Source organism: Lichenostomus cassidix, chromosome 20 (assembly GCF_008360975.1).
Source record: "Lichenostomus cassidix isolate B80296 chromosome 20, HeHo_3.0, whole genome shotgun sequence".
Classification (NCBI taxonomy): domain Eukaryota; kingdom Metazoa; phylum Chordata; class Aves; order Passeriformes; family Meliphagidae; genus Lichenostomus; species Lichenostomus cassidix.
Window position 1 is genome coordinate 13,389,393 of NC_139500.1, and position 17,658 is coordinate 13,407,050.

The window sequence follows — 17,658 nt, forward strand, 5'->3', positions numbered from 1 at the left end:
AACCATGCCCCCGGGATGTGTGTAACCTCCCCAGGCAGGAGTTAATCTGAGAATAAAGCCCCTCTTGCTGGGTGGTGGCAGGTGGCATAGTGGGGTCTCAGGGGCACTGCAGTGCCCATCTCTCCATTCTGGGGACAAGGAGCTGCTGCCTCATCTCTTGGCACAAGTTTGGTCATCTTCTGCATCACCAGGGTGAGAGTTAAGCCCAGCACCTGGATCTGGCTTGCCTAGAAAAATTGCCAAGGTTTGTGTTCTTGTCCCAGCCTTCCACCCAAGCCAAGAAACTGGGGTTCACCTATTTTCACCCCTCCTTGAGCTCTCACAGGCCTTCTTGGATCCAGATAGTCTCCTCCATTCAATTAGGAATGAAAAAACTGTCCTTAGGAAGGCTGACTCCTCTTCTGGTTCCCATGCCATTCCCATCCCCTGCTTCCGTGCAGCAGGAGTTGCCCAGTTTGCCCCAGCAGCTCCCAGTGCAGGACAGACAGGCTGTGTGCACACAAACCAACCTAGGATGTTCATTGGTGCAAACCCCAATTAGTATTCAATGTCACTGATTAGATAACTCAGGCTGTTAGCTGTGTGGTGTGTAGGGTTTGAGGACACTAAGAAACATTGGTGTTTTTCTCCCTGTATTTATTTACCTGGCTTTTTTTAGAGGAAGCATTTTTCCAGTGGTTTGCAGCACGGATGGATGGCGGGTAAGGAGGAAGCACCAAGCTTTAGCTGCAGCACAGTAGCATCTAGTGACCAGATGGGAGAGGTTTAGTGAGAGCTGCCATGAGCAGCACTGGCAGGTGAGAGTCAGAGCAGCTTCTGGCAGGTGCTTTGCTGCGACATGGCAAGGGGAACACCAGAGGCTGCCATCTGCCTCCCTGGGCAGGGGGTTTTCCCCAGGATTGTCCTTCCTGCCTCCTTGGGTTCGGCTCAAAGGTTGAGGCACAGGGGGTGACAGGGTCCCCCCTACCCAGGTCAGTGACTCTTGGCATGGCCATGGACTGAGCAGGATTATTCCATGACAAAGAGACAAGACAAGGAAAGACAAAGAGACAAGACAAGGAAAGACAAAGAGCGCTTTCCCACAAAGGGGCTCAGCCCAGCCCTGAGGCCCCAAACAAGGAGCATTTTGGAAGTTCTCCTCCCTACCTGGCTGATCTCCGGCTCATCCTCTCAGGCCATGTGAGACCCAGAGAAACACAGGACCCACTTCTACGTCTTTCCCTGTCCTGTGGGCACTGCCTCTGCCTTGCCTTCTGCCGTTTGCCCTTTGCTGGGCACAGCCTGGGCATCAGGCAGAGCTGCAAAAGTGTTTGCAGCATTGGGGTTGCGGCGTGGGACATTCATCAGGAAGGTGCCTCTCTGATCCCCTTTGAGTGAGCTGAGGACATGTCTCCTTTTCTCTCTGCCCCACAGGTCTTCATGAGGGACAGCCCTGGAGTGCAGAGGGATACACGGTGCACAGGATGCTGAGTCTGGCCTAGGCCCCGAGCCCAGCAAGCCGTGAGAGGTATGGGATGACCTGGGGTGGCTTTGGGACCCCTGAGGGGGACAGGGGGGACAGACCTGGCTCTGTGCTTGGGGATGAGGGGCAGTGGAGCTCCTGCAGGGGCAGGCTGGGGAAGGGAAGCTGGGGGGTGATTCAGTGACAACCCTCCCTCTGTCTCCTGGCAAATCCTGCAACACGCCCCTTGCAAAATAAAGTTATGAAATCTCATGCCCATTGCTATAGTAACGTCACGCCTCCGCCTGACCCACTTTGAGACAAAGGAAGTGTTCCCGAGCTCTGAGCACGCGGGAGCTGCGCACAGTCCCAGCCTGGGCTCCAAAGGGATGGCAGAGGGAGCCAATGGCTTTTCCCACCTGCTCCCCTTCGCCCCGGGACCCTCAGGCAACAGGAGCTGCTTTGTTTTAGGCGCTGAGCAAATTCAGTGTCAAAGAGCATCTCCATCTTGCATCCCAAATGCAGGCAGGGCCCTGCCTGGGTTCATGTGGACATTTAGGCAATAAGAACATCTGCCCTGGAGCAAAGCAGCATCCCTGCACAGCTGCAGAGAGCTGGTGGTGCAGCAGTGACAGTCACAGCTATTCGGAGCTACTCTGCCACAAACATCAAGGCCAAGGAGACACAGAATCATGAAATACACTGAGCTGGAAGGGACCCACAAGGATCATCGATCAAGCTGTGGCCCTGCAGAGACACCCCAGCAATCCCACCCTGTGCATCCCTGGCAGCATTGTCCAAAGAGTCCTGGAGCTCTGGCAGCCTCAGGCTGTGCCCATTGCCTGGGGAGCCTGGGCAGTGCCAGGCTCTGGGGGAAGAACGTTCCTGATATCCAACTTAAACCCCCCTGACACAGCTCCAGCCATTCCCTGGGCCCTGTCACCACTCACACAGAGCAGAGCTCAGCGCCTGCCCCTCGTGAAGACTCCAGCGAAGTTTGACCTCAGTCTCCTCCAGGCTGAACTTCCTCCTCCTCAGCATGGTCCTTGTGCCTTGGGAGGGGCACTGGTGCCATGGTCCTGGAGCTGCTGCTCGCTCTGGCAGCACAGAGAGGCAGGAGGACTCAGATGGAGTTTGGGCAGGGTGGTGGCACAGGAGGCCAAGCAGAGTCTCTGCCTTTGTCTGGGTCACAAGTTTTCAGTGCAAGGGTGGACACCCCCATCCCTGGGAGTCAGGGCAGAGGCAGGGCAAGGACAGCCACCCTGATGGCTTTTCATCCAGGGCTAGTATCCCACGCTCACTCCATGGGGTCTGTGCAGACACTGCCTCAGCCCCTCCAGACCCCTTGAACAGCACTGGCCAGAACAGGTCAGCTTTGCGCCAGAATGTTCTCATTAGCTGCTTTTCCAGCCAAGCTGGAACATGCCCCATGTGGTCACCAGTCTGTGCCCTGAGTGCTCTGCAAGGCAGCAGAGGCTGCAGGTGTATTTCAAAGACAAAAATCCAGCTCCCTGCCCTGGTCCTTCCATTCCAGCCACCTCATCAGCTGTCCTGCTCTCTTCCTGAAAATTCCCTTTCTTATCTGTCTCATTTGTCTCATTTGACCTACTTAATGCTTTGCATTTCCTGATTCAGAGCAAATCCCATCTCATGGAGAACTTTGAGAAACTTCTATTTAGGGACAGACAAATAGGTTGCAGAATTTCTGGGGTTTTGCTCCCTGGAGAGTTGCTTATATTACCAGTGACATATGCATGGAAATAAGTTCTCTGTCTCCCTCAGGAGTTCATCTGCTCCTCCAGCTTAGACAACACCTAAAGTCAAAAATGTGTATTATATCACAGCCTTTGACTTTCAGGGCATTTGGTTTTGCTGGTAGATTAAAAAAAAAAAAAAAAAGGTAGTATTTCGAGCATTTAAGGTTAAGATACATTATTCTGTGTCATTTTGGGATGGTGCCAGTCAGATCCTGTCCCTCCACATCACCGCAGTGTGCATCAGTGAGCAGAGACACCCCTTGGCCTGAAGAACAAGCAGGAGACCACTGGTATTCAGCTGCTGTGGGGCCTCAGGAGCTGTGTGTAGGTCCCACACTCTAAGGGCACCAGCCATTTATTCCTACATGAGGAGAGAAATCCTGGGAATCCTGGGAAATCCTTCCCCAGGGATGCAGCTGAGGGATCAGACTCTGCCGAGCTCAGCCACCAATGGGGCTGGCACTGGGTGTGCTTCACCTGGCCATGGCTGCCTGGCAGAGGGGTGAAGATGGGCTGGATGAGCCTGTGGGACATCCTGAGGCAAGGGGTATACAGGCCCTTTAGAAGATTCCCTATCTCTCAAGGAGGGATCCCAAACAGGTGACATGCTTGGTTTGCTGGAAGCCACTGTCCCCTCCATTGCTATATGGAGAGTGCCTGGTTCTCCTGGTGACACTAATGACATTAATGAGCTCCTCCTCAGGAGCCCCTGCCTTCTCCCAGGATGGGCAGCGCTGCCTTCTGCTCATCTCTGGGGATGGAGCTGCCCAGCCAGCAGTGGGAGCATCCCGGGAGCAGCGTGGTGGGAGGAGGGTCTGTTGTGTAATGAATTGTTCTGAGCAGGAGCTGGCTATTTTTATCCGCCACGATCAGATTGTGAACTCTGAATCATCATTAATGCAGGGCTCTGGCAGCTGGCGGCCCCCCTCGCCCAGCGCCACATCCAGAGTTCTGCTAATTCAGGGAACGTTTGACTCCGAGCATGTGGGCAGGCCCACGTCACCTGCACCACAGCACACAAATCCTTTCAGCTCCTTGCAGCAGTGAGAGGGGAGGCATTTTCCCCCTGCAGGCTGGGAATCATCTCTCCCAATTCCAGCCTGTTATTATCCTGTTGCTGGTTCCAGATATAAAAGCCACCTCTGTGTTTGCAGCCAGCCTGGATGGCTGGGCTGAGGTTTGCGTGGGAGCCTGGAGGACGTGAAGCCCTGGGAAAGCTGATGGGCAGAGGGCAGAACCAGCTCACCCCAAAGGGTGCCCTCAGTGCTGTCAGCTTTGGAGGACATGTGCCCTGGGCAGTCCGGTTCTACAGGCTGCTGCTTCTCCTACTGCGCTGCTGGCCTCTTTTGAGCCTCACCCAAGGGGCTCCTGGCCCTTCCTGGCCAGCCCTGCCTCAGTAGTACATGGAATCAGGGAACCACAGGATCCTGGAATGGTTTGGGTTGGAGGCACTTTCAATCTCACCCAGTCCCAGCCATGGGCAAGGGACACCTTCCACCATTCCAGATTGCTCCAAGCCCAGTCCAGCCTGGCCTTGGACACTTCCAGGGGTGGCGCAGCCACAGCTTCTCTGGGCAGCCTGTGCCGGGGCCTCAGCGCCACTTGGAGACCTCTTCAAGTGCCCATTTCTGGGTCAAGGCATCTCTCAGCCACAGCAGCCATGGCTGTGTCAGCAGAGCTGGGTGGCCAGGGAGGGGACAGGGAGTCCTTGCATGGCAGATGTGTGCCAAGGGCAGGGGAAAAGGCAGAGAGGCAGCACAGAGCTGCCTGTGGAGGGTGAAATGAACCACCAGCCCAGCACTCCCTGGTTCTGCGGGAGCCCATTCAGCTGGGCATCCACCACGTGTCATACACACAGCGCTGTGTCACACCCACCAGCCCTGCCCGCTGTCTGCAGCTGCCGGAGGTGTTGCTGGAGGTGGGTTGGGTGCAGCCCATCCAAACCTGCTGGCTGTTACCAAGGCCCAAGAGGAAGCTGCCTCCAGCTGGGGTCTGGGACTCACAAATGTGCCATAAATCAGGTCAGGTCAGTTCGTCCCCTTCACTTCCAAGACCTCTGAGCATCAGCAAAGCCACTGGGAAGAGGAAGGGCAGCCCTGAGGAAACAGGCTGAGGGGAAGGGAGGTAATGGGGTGAGACCAGCCCCTTTCCATGGGCTATGGGGTCCTGTCCTCCCCCTGGCAGCCCCTGCTGTGACCCTCTGCTAGCCAGGTGGGTGCTGACCACCCCTGCTGGGGTGCCTGGCTCGGGGCAGGGTGGCACAGCAGGGACACTGGGCAGCTGTCCCAGGAGACAGCCCTTGCCCAGCCTGTGAGCTGCGGGATCGTGGATTTGGAAGATTTAGTTTCAAGCTTTTTTCATCCTTCCAAATCTAAAAGACGGTGGGGAAGATCTTGTTGGACTTTTCCCTTCCCTGACCCCATGTCTCAAGAAAGTGCCAAGGATTGCAGAGAGTAATTGAAATGTAAGAAAACAGTTTAATCCATCTTAGAGAGAAACCAGCTGACAGAGGAGGCAAGAAACAGCGTGGTGGGCACTAGCACATGCCCAGCAGCAGGGATGCACCTCACACCTCCCTGGCCCACAAGGGAAGGGATCCCAGAGCAGGCAGGACGGACAGGAGAATCAGGACCTGTGGCAGCCCCACAAGGTATGGGAACAGTGAACTCTGCCATACAGAAGCAAGTGTCCACCCTTGCAGGAGGAAACCAGTCTGGAAGAGAAGGAGCTCCCTGCTCTCCCCTGCTCCCACCTTCCCATCCTTTTTGCTCCTCCCCCTCCCAAATCTTCTCTTTCCCTCCCTTCCCATTCATCCCCCAGCCCTGCAGTGTTTTTTCCCTGCCCTTCTTCCTCTGCAGCACCCAGAGCCAGGCTGACCCTGGCCCTTCTCCTCCTATACACACTAGACCATCATTGCATGGTATTGATTTGCATTTATTTCATTTCATTTCCCTCTTTCTTTTGATACCTAAGGCAGTTTGAGTTTATCTGGAGCCCAGTGAGCACAAGGCAGTGGTGCTTTATAGCGAGGCAGTCATGGACTGGAGTCTCTCAGGAGGACCAGGGAAGTTTCTGCTTCAAATATCAAGTGCTCTCAGGAGGCAAAGATTTTTTTACTATCAATATCCAGAAATATCCCTTTGTAATCAAGTCAGGGCATGGTGTCTCCTTAGGGAATCTGACTCCTGTGATGGCAGAAGTGCAGCCTCCATCCGAGCTGGGATGGCCTTGGGTGCAAGGGAGGATTTTGCTGGAAGTCTGGAGGTGGGGGAAGGAAGGAAGGAAGGAAGGAAGGAAGGAAGGAAGGAAGGAAGGAAGGAAGGAAGGAAGGAAGGAAGGAAGGAAGGAAGGAAGGAGGAAGGAAGGAAGGAAGGAAGGAAGGAAGGAAGGAAGGAAGGAAGGAAGGAAGGAAGGAAGGAAGGAAGGAAGGAAGGAAGGAAGGAAGGAAGGAAGGAAGGAAGGAGGGAAGGAAGGAGGGAAGGAAGGAAGGAAGGAAGGAAGGAAGGAAGGAAGGAAGGAAGGAAGGAAGGAAGGAAGGAAGGAAGGAAGGAAGGAAGGAAGGAAGGAAGGAAGACAGCAGGCAGAACTGAAGGACTGAGGCTGGGCACTTCAGAATGGTGCTCAGGGAGGATTTGGACTTCTAGCTCCTGCAGGGCTTCCTGTGCAAGGCTTGCAGGTAGAGCTTGGCCATCCAAAGCCATCTGGAGTTCAAATCAATAGCTCAGCCTGGATCCTGTCCTACACCCTGTCCTTCCCTTCTGCCCAGAGGGTTTCCATTGGGAACATCACCTGGAGCTCTCTTGTGACCATTCTGTGAGCACTGTGGGTGGCAGCTGGCACATTCTGAGTCTCCCTGCTGGCACCTCCCCAGCCAGCACCACCCCAGATCCACCAGCCCAGGGGGTTCTGTGGGCAAGGGACTCCAGGGGGGCTGATGCTGCCAGAGAGCACAGCAGGAATTAGAATGGCACCATCAGGAATCAGAAGCAGCTGGACACCAGTCAAGGCTAAAGCTGCATTTGGTGTTTGGGCAGGAAGGGCAGGTTTGGTATCAGCATTTCCCAGCTCAGGCTATGTCCTCATCCCTAAAATGCCAGGGCACTATCCATGTGGTGGAAAGGGGCAAATCATCGCTCCCAGGCCACCACAGGCCAGACCACGGGGCAGGACACAGCTTGGAGGCAAAGGCAGCTGGAGCAGCTGAGCAGCAAGAGGGGAGGATCCAGCCCATGGGTCCTCCATGGTTGCCATGCAACCTCTCCCAGGACTCGGGTCAGGACTGTGCAAGCCTGACCCTGGGATGCCCGGGGAGCTGCGCTGGGCAGTTCCCATGAGTGCAGGGGGCAGTGGGCAGTGCCTCGGGGCAGGTGGGCTGAGGTCAGTGTGGGCAGGACCCTCAGAAGCAGGGCTCAGGAGAGAGGGTCTCCATTGGAGCAGGGTGGGGAGCCCAGGCTGTGCCCACTGCAGCTTTAGAAAGCCCAGCTTGGCTCTGCAAACCCACTGGGAGTGATGGAGTTAAATTGAGACTGTAAATCCCATCAAACCATGGAATACATTATACTTACTTTCAACTTTTTTATTTTTTTGGTGCTTCCAAACAATTATTTAAAGCTCCAGCTGCTTTCATTATTAATACGTTTTTCCCTGAGTGAGGAAGGAGGACAAGCCTGTTGATTCCTGCCAACCTGGAGTGGTCACTGACTCCACTCCCACACCACTTGGGCAGCTCTCTGGCCATGCTGCACAGGGGGGACGAGCTCCTCAAAAAGACTGGAGACCAATCCTTGTCTGAAAGGGAGAAGCCAGTAGCACAGACTGCCAGCTCTGCTCCTCACCGGGCCACACCATCTGCATGTGTTAAAAGTCTCTCTCTCTTTTTTAAGTGACACTTAAACTTAACAAAAAAGGAACTAAGAAACTAATCTAAAAGTTAACAGGAAATAAGATTTCATTTATACACTCCATAATTTCAAGTAGGTTTTAAGTATGGAAAATCAACTTATTAATTGACAGCTCAACTCATATAAATGTTCATTGATTTTTCTTTTAAGCAAACCCAAAAGGTTTGTCATTTTTCCCTGTATAAGCCAGTGCAGATGAGAATCCCTCCGAGCTGAGCATGATGGGGCAAGATCACTGGGGAGATGCTCAATGAGAATCTCCCTTGCCCTCAGGGCATTCCTCTGTCCAGCTGCCCTGCCACCACCCCACAGGGATCCTGTACCTGCTGAAAGGAAGTGACCAACCCCAGCCCCTTGCTATGGCAGAGGGGACAGTGGCAGGAACAGACAGGCAGGCTGGGAGGGTGGCACAGGTGACACATCTCCCTGGGAGTGGTGCAGCACAGCAGGAATCATCATCTCAGCAGCAAACAGCTTCTCAGGTCAGGCTCTGAGCACTCAGAAACACTTCAGCTCTCACAGAGCTACTGACATACTGTGCTCCGGGGCAGAACCTGCCAGGAATGCAGCACTGGCTGCAGAGGAGGTGTTTGCCATCGTGTCACATTAATACAGCTGCAGGAGCTGTGCCAGCCCCAGGATCTGTCACACAGGACCAGCGGGCACCCTGCAGAGCTGGGGTGCTCGGCTCTGGGCTGCCTGGACTAAGCCAGGACCTGCTGGGCTTTGACAGCAGGCTTTCCTCCAGCCCCGTGAGCAAATGGACAGAGCAGAGACTTGCTGGCAGTGCCTCTGTCACGCTGCTGGGGAGGGAATACTGTTAATAACCGTGTGCAGCACCAGAACACAGCAGCAGCGTTGTTAAGCAGCCTGTGGTGGGCAGTGAGACACACAAGCACTGCAGCTGCAGTGGGAAAGTGAATCCTGCCCCTCCTTCTCTGCAGGCCCTGCTCTCTCCAGTCCCTGCTCTCACACTCCTTCTCCCCTCCTGCCTCTTCCATCCTGCTTCTCTCCTTTGTCCCTTAACTGTGGTGGCATTTGCTCTCAGACAGGGACAGGGATATGCCCCCGGTGAAGAGTGGGCTGCCAGAGGGGTTCCTGGTGGGTTCTCAGCATCTTTTCTCTTCCTCCAGCTGCAGGGAGGTCTGCAAGGGCTCTGCTGCACCATCTCTGAGCCATGGTCTAGGAAGCACTGGGACCATGAAGGGTTTAGGAGACAACAGAAGCCGCCATCTCTCTGAGAACCTGGACTCCCCTCAAGACTCTCTTTATGCCCCCCAGGACAGGAACCCTTATCTCCTCAGCCCCACCGACTCCTTCACCATGGATCCCCGATTCCCGGCCCAGAACACCGTCCACGGCGACTGTCTCCTTCCGCTCAACAACCAGATCTCCAACAGCAGCACTTTCCCCCGCATCCATTACAACTCCCACTTCGAGGTCCCGGATGACAACCCTTTTCCAAGCCACGCCCAAGCCACAAAGATCAACCGCCTGCCTGCCAACCTCCTCGACCAGTTTGAGAAGCAGCTGCCCATCCACAGGGACGGCTTCAGCACCCTCCAGTTCCAGCGGAGCGACGCGAAGCACCGGAGCGAGAGCCCAGGGCGCATCCGGCACCTCGTGCACTCCGTGCAGAAGCTCTTCGCCAAGTCCCAGTCTCTGGAGGGCCCCACCAAGGGCAACGTGAACGGAAAGAAGGGGGCGGATGACGCCAAGCAAAACCGGAGGAGCAAGAGCAAGGACCGGGCGAAGACCTCCGAGCCCAAGCGCAGGACCAGGTCCAACATCTCCGGATGGTGGAGCTCCGATGACAATCTGGACAGCGACACCTGCAGCTACCGCAACCCCATGGGGCTGATGACGCTGGGCCGGCAGCCCGACCACAGCCAGCCAAAGTACTTCATGCATGCCTACAACACCATCAGCGAGCACATGCTGAAATCCTCCAAGAGCAATAACGACCTCAAGGTCACCCCTTGCACCAATATCCCCATCAACAACGACTCCAACTACATCAAGCGGGGCTCCTGGTCCACGCTGACACTCAGCCATGCCCGGGAGATGTGCCAGAAGGCCTCCGCCACCATCGACAAAGCCTTGCTCAAATCCAAGTCCTGCCACCAGGACTTGGCCTACCACTACCTGCAGGTGGGTGCCACGGGGGGACTTGGGGTGCTCCATGCAGGGAGAGTATGGAAATTCAGGGACATCCTCTCGGTAGGTACCCATGTGACCTAATCAAACATCTTCAGATGGTTCAGCTGCTGCCTCAGGTCACACTGCCAGGAGTGGGCTGGGGAGGGCCCTGGGAACAGACCCCCACTCCTCCTGCAGGCACATGGGTGCTGATGGGGTCCATCTCCCAGAGCTGCAGCACTGTCCCAGCACCCCCAGTCCCTGTGCTGGACCATGGCAGTGTGGGACAGAGGGGCCATGCCACCCCACCCCCTCTGCCAGGTGGGATCCCCCTTTGCTGCGGGTCCCCCCGCGGGTCCCCACTGCCTGCCCAGGCCCTGCAGGTGCTTGGGGACACTCCTGGGCAGGCAGGGATGTAGCTGCCACATGTGGCAGTGTCCTGTGCCCACAACACCGGGAATGCTGAGGGGATACATCTCACACTTCACACAGCTCCCTATGCCCCCTGTGCCACCACCCACGGGCTGAAGGTTAGCAGCACTAACTAACACTCACCCCTTATCTCCACGCATCACAAGGATGTGCCAGCGTGCCCAGTCAGCCCTGCTCTGCCCAGCTTCCCCGGAGCACTGGTAGGACCAGCAGCTGCTCGCTGCTCGCCCGCGGGGCAGGGCTGGGGCAGCAGGGCAGTGCCAGCCCCGCTTGCATGGCCTGCATGGCTGATGCTGATTTGAAACCCTGGCATCAACAGCTCCAGGTTTGTGGCAGGTTCCAAAAGCGGCGCTGGAATGGCATGAACCTGGCTGTGCCCTAGAGAGAGGAATGAAGACAAATAAGCCAGGCCTCGATGGTGGGAGGAGGGGACCGGTCTGTCTATGTAAATCTCCAGCATCCTTTTAATGCAGAATTGCCAGGGGCTCCCCTGGCTGTGGCCAGCAGGCTTAGAGGCTTTAAAGGTGATGAATTATTGAAGCACACTCTGCTTCCAATACCTTGCTGGCCACAGCTGCAAATCAAATTTCTAAGGGACTGGACTGACTGCATCAGGAACCCCAGCAGGGAAAATGGTCTGGGCCTGGTTTCTTTTTCTTTGCCCCTTCTCCTTCCAGTTAAGCATTCGAGGTTAAAGAGCTGCAGCCAAGCTCTCCACGAGCCCTGTTCCCTTCAGGGTGTGGTGGCAGAGCCCGGCAGGCAGTCCCGCCAGCCCCTGAGCTCTGGGGTGCGAGGCTGCCCTGCTCATTCCCTCCATGTAATGAGCCTCCGTTTCTCGACAGCCTGACGCAGGGCTGTGGGCACAGCTGGGTGGCACGGGCCCGGCCAGCAGCTGGGCAGCCCCACCGCTCGGCTGGGAGGACACGGGTGCCCCGCGGCAGCCGAGCGAGTCCCCGCGGAGGTGGGACCAGCCCCTCAGCCCCGGGCCGACCGACGCAGGCAGCGCCCAGGTAGGGATCTTGTTTTGAGGGGAAGCTTTTGCCCAGCTCCCTCCCGCCCTGATCCTCCTGGGACCATCAGCCAGGGGCAGCAGCCTGCGTCACCGGACTTGGAGCGGGTAGGGAGCAGGTGACAGCCACAACTGGCATGGCTGGAGGGGCACTGGGGGCACCGGGGTGTTACCAACATCCCCAGTGCCTGGGGCAGCCCCTGTGCTCGCCAGCAGCTCACCAGAGCCAAGGCCCTGGACACGCAGTCCCAAAACCACGATGCCCAGTGCTCCCACAAGCTGACAGGTCACAGGTGCTCGGGCTCACCTTGTCCCCAGGTGTCCAGTGTCAGCCCCAGAGATCAGGGCACAGGGCTCAGCACCCCAGGGGAGGATGGGGTGATTGTATCCTGACCCCACCTTGACACGGGAAAGGCAATGGAGAAGTCATCTCTGGAGCTGGTGTGTGGAAAACGTCGTTTTGCAAGGCCATGTGTCCCCTGTCACACCTGGGGACAGGGCAAGCCCACTCCCTCCATGTGTCATGGGGAGGAACCACAGCGATCTGCTTCCCCAGTGCCTGGGGGGCACAGGGGCCCTGTCCTGCTGCAGAGGGGGCTACTGCCAGGCAGCAATGCCCAGTGGGTCCCAGAGGTGAAGGGACATGAGGGAGGGCAGAAGGAGTGGGATGGGGACAAACACAACACCCCAACCTTCAGGCTCGGTAAGTCCCCAAGGCTATTCACCTCTCCTGCTCCATTTGAAGGGTCTGAGTATTTCTGGGATTCATCAGGGACTATTGGGGATCCATGTGATGTTTGCAGGCCCTGGAAACATCCATACCCAAATGTTGGAGCTGGTGATCACCCGGCTCCAGGTCCAGCCCTGTCCCATCAGAGTGGGAATTTCTCAGGATCAGTCCCCAGGGTGACACAGCTCCATCCTTACAGCACAGTCCCCAAGGAGGGAGGCTGTGCTCCCCATCCCCTGTCCCCATGGGCCCCATGTGTGGCTGGGAGCACAAGGAAAGAGGCTGAGAAGTTCCTTGGAGTTGGAGATGCCCCAGGCAGGGAGGAGCAGGAGCTGTGGATCCCCTGACCACACTGAAGGGACGGGTAGTGTGGGTGCTCCCAGGGGCACTCACCATTAACATGATGCATCATCCAGATCAGCCTCCCCAACCCCACCTACAGTCAGACCACACCAGAGCTCCCTTAACTCCCAGGAGCCCCAAAAATAATTCATACTCCAGAGTGGGTGGCCCGTTAAGTGCCAGGCCACCCTATGATGCTGAGTGCCTCACGCCAGCCCCACGGAGCTGTCATGGAGCAGGAATGCAGCCCAGGTCCATCCCAGAGGGTGCCCAGACAGAGGGATAGCCTGGCTCCAGCTTGCTTTCCCAAGGACATGGCTGATCCCACAGCTGAGCCCTTGGGACAGCACAGGGGACACAGCCCCTGAGGGAGCAGCAGTCTGGCCACAGCCTTGGAGCCTGTGCATGGCCCATACACCCCTGGAGTGCTCAGCAGGGCATTCCTGTGCTGCATGTCTGTGTGTTCGGGGCTGGGCTGCATGGCAGAACTGGCACTTGTGTGATGGAAAGAAACCCTGTCTGCTCCTCGAGTCTCCTCCCCCTGACCTGCCCCAAGTGGAGGGAGCTCTGCAACCCCTGCCAGAGCTTTCCCCTTCCCTCCATCTCCCGCTCTGTCAGTGCTCCAGGGAATGGGGGATGCCCCAAGGGAAGCCTCCCCATGACCCCTTCCCTTTTCCCCCTGTGCTCGGCTCATGGCAGGAGAGCAGCAGAGCCAGGTGGTGCTGCAGCTGGTTGGTGACAATGCAGCACTTGGTGACAATGCAGCACTGTGGCAGCAGTGGAGCCCAGCTCCAGGGATGGACACGTGCCTGGATCCTGGATCTCACATCCCTGCACCGCAGGGCACCACATGGACCATGACTGGGCACAAGGAAGGACTTACATCGATCTGCAGCCTGGCAGACTATCCCTGCTGCCCCCTCCTCACCTCCATGCAGTCTCAGGGCAGGTGCATCCCCAAATCCCCATAAAATCTTCAGACCTGAGCATCCTCTTCCTCCCACCCCTTCCACACCAACCAAAGCACAATGGGCAGAACCAAGGTCACACCTGAGTGAGCAGCAGGAAAGGCAGCAGAGTTCCATTGCCTGTGAGGAACCTCTGTGCCAGGCCTGGGTGCTCTCATGTCCCCTTGGTCCTGTCTGCTCAGAGCCTGGAGTCTCACCTGCCAGGAACTCTGCTGCCATCGAGAGGCTGTCAAGGCCTGTTCTTGATCACAGGAGCTGCCCTAGGCTTGTCACCCCCATCGCAAAGCTTCAGACTGTGGGACACGCTCCTCACATCCTCCTGCAGAGAGGCACCCCAGAGGACACTGAACAGCACCCAAAGGACCTGTACGGCTTTTGCAGGTCCCTGAGGGCACCTGCTTGTCTTTGGAAGTGTGACACTTATGAAACACTTGTCCCACTCTGTCCCACAGGAGTGAGTGCTGTGGGAATCCCGGCAGACTCTGTGTGCAGGCAGAGGTGGGACACACTCCAAATTGGGGCAGCAGATTCAGAGGGTGTCCTGCCAAGCACCTGCCTTCCCCTTGACTGCTGAACTGGAATGTGGAGCACCTTGAGAGCAGCTCTGTGTCCTGCTGCCTTGCCAAGGCGCAGAGCAGAGGGGAGGCAGGGAAAGGAGAATTAAGGCAGCTCAGTCAGGACCAGGAACTGTCGTGATGCCATGGGCAGGCTATTCCTGGGGAAGGGACAGGTCCCTACAGGGCAGGCAGTGCTGGGGCTGCAGCAGCAGAGACACTTGGCAACTTCGTGCTGCCGTGCCCAGAGAGCCTAAAGCCAGGTGGCAAATGCAGCAGCCATGGCAGAACTGAGCAGCCCCCAGCCCCTGCCCTCGAGCTGTGGCAGCAGAGCAGCTGCAGGATCCTGAGATCTTAAAGCCCCCACTGTCCTGGGCTGAGCCCAGCACCACTCACTGCCTCACACCATCCAGTGCTAGCCTTGCTCAGGGGATGGCCGGGCAGTGCCTGTCCTGCGATCCCTGTCCTGCATGGCACGCTTGGCTGCTGGCAGGCTCTGCCCTCCTCAGCCAGGGGCTGCAGCCAGCCCTGCCTGCCCACCCCAGCCCCATGCTGGCCCAGACCTGGCAGGCATGAGCTGGAGCACACCCTGAGGAAAAGGCAGGAAGAAAAATGCAGTCTCCAGTGAGACCTGATACTGAGGTAATGGATAAAAGTGATTCTCAGGGTTCCTGTCTCTTTTAGGAACTGTCAGAGGCAGGTATCTCAGTGACTTGTGGGATCCTTCCCATGGCAGGACTCAGCTGGATCCAGCAGGGTCCCTCCTGGCCTCAAGGCCACCAGTACAGTCAGGGGCTGGAGCAGAGGCAGCATGCACACCTTGCAGGTAAAGGGCTCTTAGCTCTTGCATTTATAAGGACCTGATGGATGACACCCACAGCCCCTGAGCTGGACAGTCATGTGAGCAGCCAGCCTGGGAGCCACAGCCAAGCATGAAGATTGCAGGAGCAGAGTAGATAGAGCTGGGAAAATCCACACCAGCAGCAAATGGGGCCAGGGAGGCCTGGCCAGGTGTGTGCCTCATGTGGAAGACTCACTCTGCTTCGGTCCCCAATTGGATTTCACACACCTGGATCAGCCCCAGCTCTATTCCACATCCCCCAGGAATGTGGGTGCTGGGTCATGGGTGCACTCCAGGCAGGGCCTCATCACCAAAACAGCCCCAAGGGCAGTTTGGAGTCTGTTCCACACAGTGGATAGCCAGAGCAGGCTGGCAGGACACAGGCTGAGCCCCTGCACCTTCAGGCAGGAGAAAACCCTCAGCTGTGATGTGTGGATTGAGCTTGCACCTGCATACAGCCCAGGCAGTCTCAGGAGTGCAAGCAGCCGCTGCCTGCAGATCTGAACCTCACCTGAAGCTGCTACACCCCAGCAGCATCAGACAGAACCTCAGACTGGTTCTGGCTCCCATGGAAGCCCTGCTGGGAGCAGGGATGAGAACAGGCACCGCACAGCTCTGGCTCATCACAGCTGCAGCACAGCCCTGTGTCCCCAGAGCATTGTATGAACTCAGTCCCACGGCTCCCTGGGCAGCTGGGCAGGTCCAGCAGCTCCATCCAGCAGAGCCAACGTGGATGCTCTCACCAGCACAAGCTGTGCTCAGCACAAGACCTGTCACTGCTCCGCATGGCATCCTCAGCTGCTGCTGGGGCAGTCTGGGTGATCCTGGGCTGCCCTGGTGCTGGCATGGCATTGACATTGCTGCATCCTCACATCTGGCCTGGCTGCTCCTTGGCCACATCTCTCAGCTTGAGGGTGGGACATAGGCCAGCTGCAATCCAAGTGAGCCACAAAGCCAAAACTTGCTCCTGAAAACTCAGGCTTCCCCACCTTTCTCTTGACCTGTCCCACACTGCACGTGGCTCATCCTGGGCAGTCCTGGGCACCTTGGCTCTGCCTTTGGTCCCCCACAAAAACCCTTCACAGGATGGGCAGGCAGGGTGGTGGCTACTGTGGCTGCTCAGTGCTTCAAGCCTCCCATGAGGCTTGATCAGCTCACTCATCTCTAGTGAGGGAACAAGAGACTGTGTCTGCCTTAAATTAATTGTGGAGTTGTCATCTTGGTTGGGTTAGAAGCGCTTTTCGTGGCCGAGGTGCTGCTCATCTCTGCGCAGAGGCCAGCACAAGGTCTGTGTGCCCAAGCTGCTCTAGAGAGACTTGTGAATGCCTGACTTGGTTCCAGAGAGTAATTTCAGCCTCTCTGAGTCACATTCAACTCCGAAACCTTAAAGAGCCCATGAAGGTCTGGGCTCTGACCTCCAAGCCCTGCTCCACAACAGAACTTTATGTTCAGTGACGTGGTCCAACCCCGTCCCAAGGCCCCACACAGCCCCAGTGAGACTTTCTCCTCTCTCTCCATTACACCTGGCATCGTGCAGCTTGTCCTGGCTGTGTGAGCATGTCTGGGATGGAGGCGTCCAGCATTGGGGAATGGCTGTGATGTGCTAAAACAGAGGCCACTAAACCAAGGGCTGCCTGGCATGAACTGGTAAGGGAGGGTTGTAAAGGAATTGTGTTGCTCTTTCCCACTACACTCTAGCGGAAAGTCCAAAAATCTCCCCAAGTCCCCATGGTCCTGCTGGTCCTGGAAGTGCCACCCCTCACATCTGCTCGTGCTCCTCTTCTTCCTGCAGGTGCCTCAGGGGGAGTGGAACAACACGCTGTCCCGGGACAAGGACAGCGAGATCCCGTGCCGGCGCATGCGGAGCGGGAGCTACATCAAAGCCATGGGGGATGACGATAGTGAAGACTCAGAAACCAGCCCCAAACCATCCCCAAAAACTGCAGCTCGGAGGCAGAGTTACCTCAAGGCCACCCAACAGTCCCTGAGTGAGCAAAGCACCACACAAAGGTAATGCTGGAGCTCCTCTGGGAGCTCTGCACAGGTCCCCAGGTCCACCCCTGGAGCAGCCCTTGGGGTCTGGCCTGCAGCAGCAGCCCACAGAGGCCCCATGTGGGATCAGAGCCCAGCAGGGCTCCTGCATCCCAGATCAGGCTGCCCACAGGGAAGAGAGACAAGGAGACAAGCAGGACAGTAGAAGATGTCGCAGAGGAATGGAGAGAGCTTCCTATCCTGGTGATTCCCACTAGCCCTGAAGTTAGGAGCTGCTCCACGTCCCTGTCCCCTCTGCCATGGGGAGAGCACTCCTCTGATGGAGCTGTGGAGATTTTGTCTCCAGCCATCTCCGCTCTGGAGGAATGTAGAGATCCCAACCCCAAGATGCCACTTGGACATGGAAGCTGCTCACCTGGCATGGCTGAGGACACTCGGCCTGCTGGGACTGTTCCTGGAGCTGCTCTGCTCCAGAGGTGTCCAGGGACCCTGTGACCAGCAAGAAGGTTGGCACACTGGGCTGGATGATATCCTGAGGCCAGGAGAAAGGAG

The 17,658-nt window shown here is 57.0% G+C and overlaps 1 protein-coding gene across 5 annotated transcripts in view; it reads left to right on the forward strand.

The window, feature by feature from the left end:
- DLGAP4 (DLG associated protein 4) overlaps window positions 1-17,658 on the forward strand; it is a 144,910-nt gene that overhangs the window by 73,187 nt on the left and 54,065 nt on the right. For 2 of the 5 annotated variants that reach the window (XM_085079063.1, XM_085079064.1), the window contains exons 3-7: window positions 1,414-1,507; window positions 9,233-10,250; window positions 10,817-10,870; window positions 11,513-11,680; window positions 16,907-17,124. In XM_085079063.1, coding sequence (XP_084935189.1) covers window positions 9,300-10,250; window positions 10,817-10,870; window positions 11,513-11,680; window positions 16,907-17,124 — 1,391 coding nt within the window. In that variant the 5' untranslated portion in view covers window positions 1,414-1,507; window positions 9,233-9,299. The remainder of the gene's footprint in view (window positions 1-1,413; window positions 1,508-9,232; window positions 10,251-10,816; window positions 10,871-11,512; window positions 11,681-16,906; window positions 17,125-17,658) is intronic. The other 3 variants (XM_085079065.1, XM_085079066.1, XM_085079068.1) reach the window with 3 other exon arrangements.